This window comes from Echiichthys vipera, assembly GCF_963691815.1.
Source record: "Echiichthys vipera genome assembly, chromosome: 1".
NCBI lineage: Eukaryota > Metazoa > Chordata > Actinopteri > Perciformes > Trachinidae > Echiichthys > Echiichthys vipera.
In genome coordinates, this window is record NC_139826.1 from 17,417,314 (window position 1) to 17,430,290 (window position 12,977).

Below are 12,977 nucleotides of genomic sequence, written 5' to 3' on the forward strand. Positions count from 1 at the left end.
ATTGGTTGGCACCAGATTAGCTAATCATAAGTAGACTAAATGCAAGTAGACTAAGTATTGGTTTCACGCCAAAGATATAGGCTAAGAAAGACAGAAAGACAGAAGTCCCTGTGAAAGGCATACAAACATCCCCCTGACTTCACCACCTACTCAAATAGGCTAGTGCCTATACTCATTGTTTGTTTTGCTGTAGGCTGGCTGATCCAGTGACCTCAAACAGACTTTATGTCCTCTCCCTCGCTTTGTCCAACTAACCAGGATCTTATTTTATTCCAGTAGTTTAGTATTCAGTTTCCATTATAGTGGGGAACTCGTGAGACAGAGATATTTTATATACTGGAATATATAGTGCCCAATATTTTTTCCACAAAAAAAGTCCAATTAACTAAATAAACAATCACCATAATAACCATCATAAATTCATAGTTCTCAGTTACATATTGGACCACAATTGGCTATTTAACTAGCTGTGCTGTAACAAAATCATGTCCGTATTCACCTGTTAAATTGAGATAGACGGAAAGAAATTTGTCATTTATTTCCATTCGATTTACTTCAACGGTTAATGTGTTAAACTCTACACATACGTCATCATGCACAGTGAAAGTCAAAAACCCAAGTCAACAAACAATAAGAAAAACACATTTGAGGTGTTGGGGGATTTAAAAAAAAGAGATATTTGAAGCAGCAGAGGCTGAAATTTTGTAGTTCCTAGTAAAGCTTGATCTCCAAAAACTCCTACATTTCCCATGATTCTCTAGCATCTTGAATATGTGCCTGAAAAATGCCCACATCTTTCAAACGCCACGCCCTGTTTGTAATGTATGCAGGCTTTTTTATTATAAATGTGTGACATCCCTATGACCTCATCAGGGTTCTTTTCTCTAAACTTGATAATCCTCCAGCCACATAAGACATTAACCAACTGTTTTCAGAGGCTGCATAGCATTCCTTGTATTGAGTTAATTGTTCCATGTGTGAAATCTGTGGGGTGGCCCTTTAAATCTAAAAGCCATGGTCTAAAATTATTTTAGCCATCAAACACTTAATGCAAGGCCCAGCTACTACCTGGAAATGGGACATTTGATAGAGTTTACCAGTATTCTTTTTGCAGGGGTCCGTTGAGGTGAACCAGGACAAAAATATAAATTGAGGGATTGGAGGCATTTGCTCCACATGCTATTAGTGGACACTTGGTCCTTGTTGTCAGGGTACAGTTGGGTGAAATGTGAACCTAAGAGGGGGTGAAGCTTAAAGATGTTGACCCGAGTCGGAGCAGGACAATCTCAGCTAGATTCCAGACATTCTGATGGGAGCCCCTTGTTACTGTCAGAGCCATTAACATGCCTGTCTGTCTGCTTCTATAATCTCCATACTTTCATAAACACTCCAGCATAAATCCTCAGGTAACATGACAAAATGACAAACAGCCCTTTTCAAAATAAGAGCACACACACATTGCTGGGCAGAAATGTCTACTTGCATGTTGTCATCTGTCCATAATTCATGTAAAAACTTAAAAAGTTGTTTAAAACATGTACTGACTCATTAAATTAGAATCTCAAGAAACGTTATGGAAATAAGGTCCCAAAAGGTTTTCTTCAGTAGCAGATTTTCACATTGACACTTTTGTGGTTTCCTCTCAACCAGCACCCACAGGCGTGGAGGGGCGGGGGGGGGGGGGGGGGGGGGAACCCTTTCAAGTAGAGCGGACCAACCACATCAACAGTAGGAGTTAGTTTTGGCCTGGGTTCGACATGAGATTAATTTTTAGTGCTGTTGTAGCTTGATGAAGTTTTTCTGCACTGCAGACATGAAAAGGTATAATCCACTAAACCTTTCAGAAACTAGGTGGCTTACGATCGTTTCATCTGTGTTAGTGACCATGTTTAAAGCAAATTATAGAGAACAGAGCACCAAAATCGGTACACACACCTATAAACTGTGCAGCTAATGTGGAGTAGCTGAAAACAGAAAAATGCCCCCACCTAGTGGCGAGATACATGCAGTACATGTAACAGAAAAAAAAAAATACAACTACTTGAAATTGTGGTAAGAATGGATCTCAAGAGAATTCAGGATTTGTTATCATTAGACAATACATAGGACTTGTTTTTAAAAGTCTTAAGCAGTTTAGAGCCAGATCAGACAAAGTCAAAAGTATTTTACTTCTTATTTAGAGTACTTTGTTGCAATGTTGGAGGCATCAACTGTAGCTTATGTTAATACCATACCCTGGATGGGAATTTGTTATAGTAGGTGTGGTGAAAAAGCCAACAGCTTGCATTTGAAAAAAGTCACCAGCAAAAAAAGTCTTCTTCAATGACAGGTTTGCCAATTATATTACCTAAATGTACAATTTCACTGAAAATGAGTTCTCACCCAACAAGTCGCTTTTCAGTCTTGGGTTGAAGAAGCTGATGTTGTGTTTTTAGGATGTAATTTTTGCACAAAAAGATTTTTGAAATTAGAGTTAGGCTGAAGAAAAACATGTTTTTGCTGCAAAGGAAATGGCTTTTTCTAAACTGCTCAATAAAACAGTTAAGGTAGGAAATAAAAATTCAACGCAATTAGATCTTACTTTGAAGTTCAAGCATCTTTAACAAAAATATGCAAGCAGTTACAAAATGTTGTAATAAGAATGTTGAGCGTAAATAAGCAATTGCAGCAAATAAACATGTATTTAAGGAAATGTAGAAAATAACTCAAGAACAAATTGACATGATTACATTTAGACTTTTAAGCACACACTGGGCATATTCCATATTCCCATTAATACAATGCTTACAACAGAACTTAGCAATTACAGCAATTACAAGATTTGTCACTTCCATTAATCACCCTTTCAAAGCCTCCCAGTTGGGAATGTTTGAAATGAAAGCACATATTTTAGTAGAGTTGAATCCCCTGTAATATCAACCATAGCTGGGCAATTTAATTCTCAATTATTTCTTTTAAAAGTACTAATTTCAAGTCGAAGTAGCCAAGAGAAAGGCCTAATAATACATTTTTTAATAAGTCTAATGTACTGTTTCTACTGATAGTACTTTGAACATTTAGAGTTTGCCATCCCAATACAACACAAACAGTATCATGTCCTGCTAGAGGCTTTTCTACATATAATATATATATATATTCTACTCCTCTGCCTCTTCTTCTTTGGGTTTTGGCTTACTTATTTCAGATTCCATTCCTGGCAAACTAGTTCTCCTACGTGCAGCAGTCTCAATCTTCTGCACCAGCTCCACATCCCACATATGAGTGACAAAGGTGAGCACCTCCACGTCATCCACCCCTCCTGCTCTCCCCACTCTTCCTGCCCTGTGGATGTAGTCTGTGTGGGATTCTGGGGAATCGTAGTTTATAACTAGGCGTACTCGGCCTGTGTCCAGGCCACGTGAGGCTATGTCTGTGCATATCAGCACATCCACCAGACCCTTCTGGAAGGACCGGAAGATTCCTGCACGCACAGCAGCGGGCATCTCCCCCTGTAGACGTGCATTCTGCACCCCCATCTCTTCCAGGGAGTACCCCAGCCAGTTGACGGTAGCAGACTTGTTGCAGAACACCAGAGCAGCACCCCCTCCTTTTTCCTGCTGTAGTATCTTCAGGGCTTGGTGAAGCTCCAGGATCTTGTCGGCACCCTTTACCCTCAGAAAAGTCTGCTTGACGTGTGGCATGAGAAAGTGCAGCATCTTGCTCTTGATAACCTCCATGCTGCCAAGGTCTGTCACCTGGCTGAGCACTTCCCCGACACCCCCAGGGAAGGTGGCCCCCACCACCAGAAGCTGGGCTTTATGACCTGGGCCTTGTGTCTCCTTGGGATTGCTAGCAATGTTTGCGTGAAGCAGGATGTTCTCCAGCATGTCAGAAAAGCTGGGGTCGAACATGGTGTCAGCCTCGTCTACCACAAAGTAGCTCAGCTCACTGAAGTCCATGCAGTGTCTCCGCAGGGCCTTGACCAGAGCACCTGGTGTGGCCACTAAAATATCTGGATGATCCCTCTTGAAGACCACCTTAATGTGTCCTATACCCCGCCCACCACCAACGCTTCTTGTCAGCAACCCTAATGGCGCACACAGAGTCCTGGACACAGCCGCCACTTGCTCAGCTAGCTCTCTGGAAGGCACGAGAACCACCGCGCGAATCTTTTGTGCGCTTCCAACGTACTCCTTTAGTTCCTTATCAGCCCGCAGTCTGTGAAGAATAGGCAGGAGGTAACTCAGTGTTTTCCCACTACCTGTCTCCGCAGCACAGAGGATGTTGTTACCTTTCATGACCGTTGGGATGGTCTGCAGCTGCACAGTGGTGGGGTGGTTAATGTTGATATTGTCCAAAGCTTCCACCAGCTCCTTGCAGATGCCTAGTTTACAAAACGTAACTGGTGCTTTTTGTTTGGCATCTTCATTGTGATCTTCAGGAACAAAAGGTGCAACGGTCTTGGTGTTGTTGATGGTGAAAAAGTCACCGAATGATTTGTTATGTTTCCATCCTTTCGAGGATAGAACGGGCTGCTCGAACTTTCCAAGAGTGTATGCCGCAGACTGGTTCAGGTCAGGGTTCTTGCTCTGGATCAGGAGCTTGCCGGCTTTGATGGTGTTGATCTTGTTTTTGCCTCGGGTCTGCTTCACATTTTCCACGCGCTTCTGTAAGTAGCGAGGAATACGAATAATTGTCTCTTCTGTTGTGGGTGTTGTTCGACAAAAGCGAGTCTGACTAACAGAACAAAGAACACGACAGCAAGCCGACACTTTAATAAACTCACGACAGTAGACTCCACTTAAGAAGAGAGCTCGCGATGCAGCCAAAGTCGAGTAACCGACCTTCACAGAGTGCATGCTGATGTTTAACGGTCTGTGGAGCCGCCAAGACTCATCTGACAGGAAGAAATCCACAAGTAAGAGACTCCACCATGAAGACGAGAGCAGGTTACTGCACCGGGGAGCTTTAAAAGTCACTCTAAATATGAAAAGAAACAAAAACAAAACACTAGCATCCTGCTTCTCGTGACAGCGGTGTCGCCATGCTTTACTGGCGAACGTTGATGATGTCAAGTAGGCGTGGAGTGATGACGTTTATAGAATTAGCCAAAGAGTAAGGTTTTATACATAAATACATTGAGGTGAAAATATAGTTCGGTTGCCAACTGGCGGGGGGAAAAAAGGTAGAATTTCGTAACAATAACCTCATTATTTTCACCAAAAGCTTCATAAACAAATTTCGTTTCTTAAAAACGATTCCTATTTTTGATGTATTTATAAATGAGATGAAACTATACAAAAATAAGTAAAATGTTGTAAAATTTTAGAAAAGAACTACGTCTGTATTTCCTGACTGACCATTTTTATTTTTTGACTGATTTTTATTAACTTGTATTTGAGTTTTTTTTGTATTTTAATTTAATTGATTTATTATAATTTAACTGTGTCTAGTATTTTTTTACTTTTTATTCTATGTATCTGTTGTGTCACTATATATGTTGTATTATATTGCATAGGATGTATACATTTTTGATTGTACAACAAAAATAATAATAATAATCATAATAATAAAAACATTCATACAAAATTGAAGTCATGCTTGCAAGGGATTCATACAGAAATGTCTTTATTTGCCATTTTAAACAATGATTTAGTGCAAGACCCACTGTATCCAATCCATGATGGGAAAGAGAAAGGCTTACTTGCTGCATATCATTTTATTGGTGTTGAAAAAAGTGTAACTCCATGTAAAGATGTAAAGACAGACAGGTTTCAAATCGGTTGACTCATACTCACTTATTTTAGATTGCATGAGGCTCTAATGATCTAATTTCTTTCAAGATTTCAAGGTTTTTATTTTTATACTTACTTTTTTTTGGAGACTCCTCTCTATGTGGATGCACATGATGCCATGATTTATAAATAATGAAACTGTGAATAGTACTTTTTTGCCTTTATACTCTTCTGACAAAGAAGCTGCTGTGTTCAAATGTGCGTAAGTATGACTAAACATGTTTCTCAAAAATGAATGATAATGTACGTAGGAGATACTATGTTGTACGTAGCAGATAGTATCTCCTACATAGGAGAGAGACTTTCAGGGCTTCTGAACAATGTGTCCTTTGTAAAAAAAAAAAAAAAAAGGAAGAAGAATAGTAATAAAACAAAAGACCATTTGTGTCCTGATGGGATTCAATCAACTGATCACTGCCCTGTAGTGAATCAGCAATGCCTGCAGTAATGCCAGAGAATGTAATAGATTAGAGAAGGGTGAGAAAGAGCACTGTCATTGACACAGCAGAGACTGTCAATAACTGTCCACATGACTTTGAGTTCTGGTCAATCGTCTCCGGAAATACTAAGCCAGGGGCATTTTAAATAGGCTTGAATGCATCTGAGAATTGCCAACAAAAAAGCAGATCAACATTTTATTTGATTGTTGTTATACGATTTATTCATGTTTCAATCATATCAACACAGTATACTGCCTACACAAAATTAGCCTACCACTTAAAGGCACAACTTGCCTGCCCTGGGTTTCTTAGGGGGATACTCGTGCTGATTTGCCACTTGGAGTGTAAGCTAATAAAAAGGAGACTAATCTAAGCAGGCATGCGCCCAGAGAGGGTCCAAAGGGGGGCACAAGCCTCTGCTGTTTGGCCTTGTCTCTCTCCAGTTGCCTGCTAGGAATGTTTTCATTCATTTGTTTTGGTTCACACATTTTATCTTCCCATCATGTTCTTTTCTGCAAAGGACAATTGCATTTATACCCAGGCAGCCAGCATAACAAAAAAAAACAGCTGTCTGCATCAGTGCTGCTGTCACATGTAGCATTGATCGAACATCAACTACCCTTGTACTGAATGTGCTGAATGAATCGGCTTGTTGATTGATTGATTTACTGTAGTTCAGAACATCACATACACGTTCAGTAATAGAATCTCTGTCATGTGTTGGACAAACTAGTGCTGTGGATTCCCTATGAACTGGGGTCTTCGTCGTTGTTGCCATCCCCTAACACAATAAGAAAGAAATGAGCTGGGGAAATATTGGTTACTTCAGTATATGTTACTGGGTTTATTTGCTGAACTGTATCACTGCTAAGTAAACATTAATAGGAGTTCTTACATCGTACAGTTTTTTTAATGGTTACAGCTTGTGACTGTCAAGTCAATATTCAGTTTCACAGACTGAACAGAAGAGGGCAGCATGAGTCAACAAGGACGATTTCAAGTCACCTTAAATCCTGGTCAGAGCTGTGATGGCAAGTTTTTGCTCTCTCTCCAAGTCCTCAGTATATCATATGCATGGTTTTAAAACAACAAAACATATTGTTTGTCTACTATTTGCAAACTACAGTATATTCAGCATATTCACAAACAGAGTGTAATCTCTAAACCAGACACAGATAAATTGTGACATAAGAAATGACTTACGGAATTACAGATTTCTTTTAGATTTTCAAAGGTTGGACAATGTACATAAATAAGAAAAACAACATATACAAAACAGTGTAATTGCCTAAGTGATCCATTAATTCCTTATCAGCTTACATTCGCAGCAATTTGACATTTATTGGCATTTAGTGAACATCACACGCTTTGCTGTGTTGTATTTCTGCAGTGTGCAAACCCCAATCCTTGAAAGAGTGACACCTCTCAAACAGGACCAGTGTGGGGGCAGATGCTGTTTTTTTCAATTCACAACTTGCTTTACAGAGACATTATGTCACAAACCACATATACAGCCTCCCACACAATTTGTTTTCTTTATCTTCTCTCTTCAAAGGTCATCTGCGGAGATAAGAGACACCGGTAACCTGAAAGACTCATTCGGGTGGGGCCGCTGCACAGGAGAAAGTTCAGTCAAGTCATGTGACTGCTGCATAATAATATGATGATCACTTTATAATTCCATTTAATAAGAATATTTGATGACAAAGATGAATGCAGTCAGTTTATTGAGAATTGTTTAGATTCATTACAACTAAAACCTTAAACTTGCCACCTTGCTTTTGTGAGGATGTACTATAATAAAAAAAAATGCAATTCTAAAGGAACATTCTTGAATCAGTAATTTTTTTTATTCTTTATTTAAGTTTTTTGAGGAAGCATTGACTCAAATATGTTGCAACAGGACAAGAATCACAGCTCAGGAGGATATTCCAGTTTTGCTGGCTTTGTTCCACTGGAAGTCGATGTCATACAAGATTGGGTTATCATGATTAATATAGTATAGGCTACTAGTATAACTAATATATATAATTATTTTCTTGAGCATAACTAAATACTGACTTGAATTGGTTGGTCTTATGTGTGAAATTACTGCTTTAGGCAATAAGTGACTAACTGACAGTCGCTCAAAGTAGTCCTAAAAATGAGCTACTTTTCTTCTTTTTTTGACACAAGCAATATTAATTGTATACTGCATATATATAATTTAGGTAAAGTAAGTATGAATATGTTTGAGCTGAACATTTTTGTACTTGTTAATCAAACCACTATGTGTCTGGGTAGCAGTCTACAATGGCACGGTAGTGTTAAAGTATATAAAGTTTAGCCTTGATGTAGATTTTGATTTTGAATGTAATAACACCAACCTTTGACTGTCAGGAAAGAATTGCTTCTGGAGGCGACAAAGAGGTAAAAAAGGGTTAAACCTTATGCTTTTGCTTGGAAATAAAGACCACAGGAAATGTGATATTGATGCTTTGAGATGCGTTTGAGAGTCGAGCGCCTGTCTGTACGCCCACATGCCTCTAGCATATGTAGTGCGGCTGTGTCAGAAAAATAAGAAGCCGTTGTCTGCTGTGCATCATAGACTGTATGCTCTGCATTCAATTTGTTTTGAGGATGGACTGATTTACATCAAAATGTTATTTTCAACAATAGCTATAATAATTGATCTTTCGATCTCTTTTCACTTGCATATTTAGCTGATATATCTAGCTTTATAGTAAGTCATACAAAGTTAATTTGATTTACACATAGAATATATATATATATATACAGTATGTAATCATATGTTTCTTCAATTGCAATTTGACCTTAAAAGCCCTCAAATAATATGATAGTGTTATTCATTTATGATGAAGTTAGTTGCAGCAGTAATGCACATAATAAAAATGTACGTGTTTTGTGATTCTGCTTATCAGTGTTGTGTGTGTGTGTGTGTGTGTGCATAGTACAGGGAAGGGGAATCACAATAATAATATGATAACCCCCTATATGCTAATAATGCAATTTGTTTAAGTATGTAGGCTAGGACTGTTACTATTTGTGACAAAGATCTCCAACATGGCGAAAGCAGGAAATAATTGAATACTAATACAAATGTTACCAGGAAATAAGATCAAAGCAGAAACACATTAAAGCTTTACAGTGCATCAACCTCTGTGTTGCTTACCCAATAAAGATTAACTTGAGGAGATTGATGGACAGAGACACAGAGGTTACAGGGAGTGGAAGAGCCTGTAGACAGATTTACTAGTGCTTTATTCTAACCACAGATTTACTCTTGCCACCCTATCTCTGGTAACAATAGAATTGCATTGTGATATTAATAAACCAATGAGAACTGACTATGCACATTATCATCTCAGCTTACTGCACCTTTGGCCGACATTTCAGTGTCGGGTCCCAGTAAAATCCCACTCAGTCCCAACAAGTGCAAAACACTGTGCAAAATCACAAATATATGTCGAGAACAACATAACAAGAAGTGGGAAACACCACTCTCAAGTCTGTAAAAGTGGCAAATACTAGATCTACATCTTTTTCTTCAATGGCACCTAGCTTGATATGCACCATCTATACCCAAAATAATCCAAAAAGCAAAAATCAAGATGTCTATTCTTCCCTAACTACAGTACAAGCAAAGTCTAAACTGGCTGATTAGAAATCTGTGAGCTCCCATGCTGCCAGGCTCGAGGGATCTAAAGGTAGAAAGTGCATCATGTCATTATACTAACCAATCATCGTTTGGATTGGAACCACACAAAGAGGTAGAGCTGAGCGCCAGGCACAATCGGATGTAATCTAATGGTGGGTGGTTAGAGACTGGAGGGCCAATTAAATAGAGCAAAGTGGCTGGAAGACCTCGCTGTTGCAAGGTCAAAATAATGGCTACATGCAATTTCCAATGTTTGTAGAATACGAAAGACATAATGCAAGATATTAAATATTTAGGAAATTTAGGTAAAATGTTTACTATGTATTATGTGTGTATTATTTTGCCTTCCCATGAACCAAAATGTCACAAAACATCTTTAAAACAACAACAACACAGGCCCTTGGAGAACTTGGTATGCCGAGGAGCTGTGTGTAAGTGTGTGTGTGTGTGTGTGTGTCTGTGTGCGCGTGTGTGTCTGTCTGTGTTGTGTTGTGTCTGCTGACGTCACCACTGGAACAGCCCTGTCACGCGGGGTTAGTAAAAGTTGGGATAGGAGCTCCAGATAGAGAGAGAGAGAAAGAGAGAGAGAGAGAGAGAGAGAGAGAGAGAGGGAGAGAGAGAGAGACGGAACAATTAAAAGGACAATGCATCGTCTTTATAGCGAACATTAAACACCGGCAGAGAAAGCGCGTCTTTGTTTACTGGCGTTAGGTCAACAGACAGATAGCGACAGAGGGGGGCAGGCGACTTTCTCTGAAGTTGAAGCCAGTTAACTGCCAGAGCAAGAGGAGCCCAACGACCTGTGTTTTGGATTTGTCAAACGAGGGGGGAAATACTGGCTCTTGCATGGTTTAAACGCGCCCGAGCTAAAACAAAAAAGAACGAAAAAGTTGAAGTTCGGCGTCGTAGCGGTCGGTAAATGTTGTGATATTTTTAGGAGAGCAGACATTGCTCCAGCGGTCGACGTACGGTCTAGTGGCGGGGTAAAAACCCGAGCTGTCAAACCCGATGACGACTGCAAACTGCCCCGGTAATGAGGAGCTGGACTTCAGACTGATATTCGGAGAGGACGGGCAGCAGCAGCCGTTAGGCCCCGCAGGTTAGTGTTTCCCCCCTTTGGGTTCATACAGCAAAAACTTACGGCACATTACATGTTACTATAACGTATTTACCTAACCTAGCTACTGCTGAATTCATTAAACCCGGCAACTTTCTGCAATTTCAACACCGTGTGCTCTGAAAAAAAGAGGAACCGACCCCAATAATAGGAGTGTTTCGTTTATTTTTGTAGAAACGGAGATATTAAAATACCCCACGTCCTTTCTGTCGTGGTCGCCCAGCAACACCACCTGCGTGTGCGTGTGTGTGTGTGTGTGTGTGTGTGTGTGTGCGCTTGGCAGTTTAGCACAAGTGCAGTTATTATGTGCCATATTATGCTCATTTAACTGGGCTAACACTTGTAAAAGCCTCCTTCAAATGTTTGCAACAGACACCTCGTCGACTGCAACAGTTCCAGTTAGGTTCATGTGGTGTGAGTGAAGTATGGCTGAAGGAGGGACCAGTTTGAATGTCACATTTCTGCAAAGTAGCACATGCTGATGTTGTCAAAACTTCTATTCACGTATTGTTCACAGACGCAGTTAAAATTAGGACAGATGCTGTTGTAATACTTTAATAACCATGTCAACAGTGTAGTATTTGCTGTAGATATGTTTTAATTATTGTCAAGTGTACTTAGTGATTCGTCATTGTTGATGCTTGTAAATGTAAAGACACAAGACACACATTGATTCCACAATTGGCCTTATATCAGGGAGGACAATATTTAGAAATAGGCTCTAGCTACTTAAAGCAAACTTAAGACCTGTTGTCAAGTATTGTATCTCTAAAAACGACATTGGCCTTTGACGTTGAGAAATCACTTTGCCGTTGAAATGATGGGGTATCCACTATGACTGCTTAATGAAACTTTTGTTTCATGTGCAGGATCTCACAAATGTTAGGGACATACAAAATATCGATATGTAAAATCGTCAGGTAATTGTTTTGATGCTCTACACCTTCAGAAGTGAGGAACCTTTACTTAAAACTCTCCAGTGAAAATGAGTGATATCCTGAACCTGTTATAAGCCGTCTACTCTCACCCTCAGGATGTGTCTTCAATAATGTGCTTTTCAAGTTTAAATGATAGATTAAAATTCTTATATTGCAAAGATTCAAAGTGTGTCCAACAATATGTCAATACCTAGAAATAATCTTTGCCCTGGTGGATCAGGGATCTCAGGTGTATACAATGCTAAAAATGAGATGCCTTGGGTTTGAATCTAGACAAGGATAGTTTCGCTACCCTCTCGCTCCCCATGCTAAACTATCCTTCTAAGAAAAGGACAAAACTCAAAGGATAGTATTTTTCTTTTATAAGGCTATCTTGGAAACCAATATCACAGTAGAGAAGAAGAAAATGATAATGATTAAGTAATACCTGGGTTTAATAAGTATTTATGACAGCTGATCATTATTGTATTAGTATACTCATAGACATGCACTATAAGCGTGAATGTGATGATTGTGAGAACTGAATATGAAGTTAATTGAGGTTTTTATTTGCTATGACTAAAATTCTGTATTAAGTTTTGGAAAATATGTAAAAACTAAACTAAAACTCTGCGTGTCAATCATCACAGAATTTGCGGCAGATTCTGTCATCGCAAACAGTTTAAGATTGCAATCAAGGCTCCCAAAGATACCAGATATTTCAGGCTGAATTACATTAAATATGTCTAAAATGATACGCAAGATCAGGAGACACACATTTTTTATGTCGATGTAATGCATTAAATTGGTTGGGATGGGTGTGGATAATTAACTTATTTATAGTGTATTATAGATGCAGTGAAGTGATGGAACAAGGAGGTATGCAATAAATATGGCATGTTGTCAATCAGGTCCAGGAATATTAGTTTACACTAGCTGTATTGTTCATTACCAGTATTGTTTTAAATGGTCACATTCCATTAAAATAGCTTGTTGCTTGTAGGGATGCATTTTATATCGGTGAGTTAACTGGTGACTCCAGATATATTGATCACATTTGATATGTGGATA

The 12,977-nt window shown here is 39.2% G+C and overlaps 2 protein-coding genes across 2 annotated transcripts in view; one reads left to right on the forward strand and one right to left on the reverse strand.

Moving 5' to 3' along the window:
• Nucleotides 1-2,823: 2,823 nt before the first annotated feature.
• Nucleotides 2,824-4,983, reverse strand: ddx28 (DEAD (Asp-Glu-Ala-Asp) box polypeptide 28). Its single transcript, XM_083916504.1, has one exon. It carries the CDS (start codon nt 4,836-4,838, stop codon nt 3,138-3,140), a length of 1,701 nt encoding a protein of 566 aa, XP_083772630.1. The 5' UTR covers nt 4,839-4,983; the 3' UTR covers nt 2,824-3,137.
• A 5,514-nt stretch (nt 4,984-10,497) lies between these two features.
• The window catches only part of nfatc3a (nuclear factor of activated T cells 3a), a 62,549-nt gene continuing 60,069 nt past the window's right edge, over nt 10,498-12,977 (forward strand). Inside the window, exon 1 of the mRNA XM_083913410.1 lies at nt 10,498-10,971. Coding sequence (XP_083769536.1) covers nt 10,881-10,971 — 91 coding nt within the window. The 5' untranslated portion in view covers nt 10,498-10,880. The remainder of the gene's footprint in view (nt 10,972-12,977) is intronic.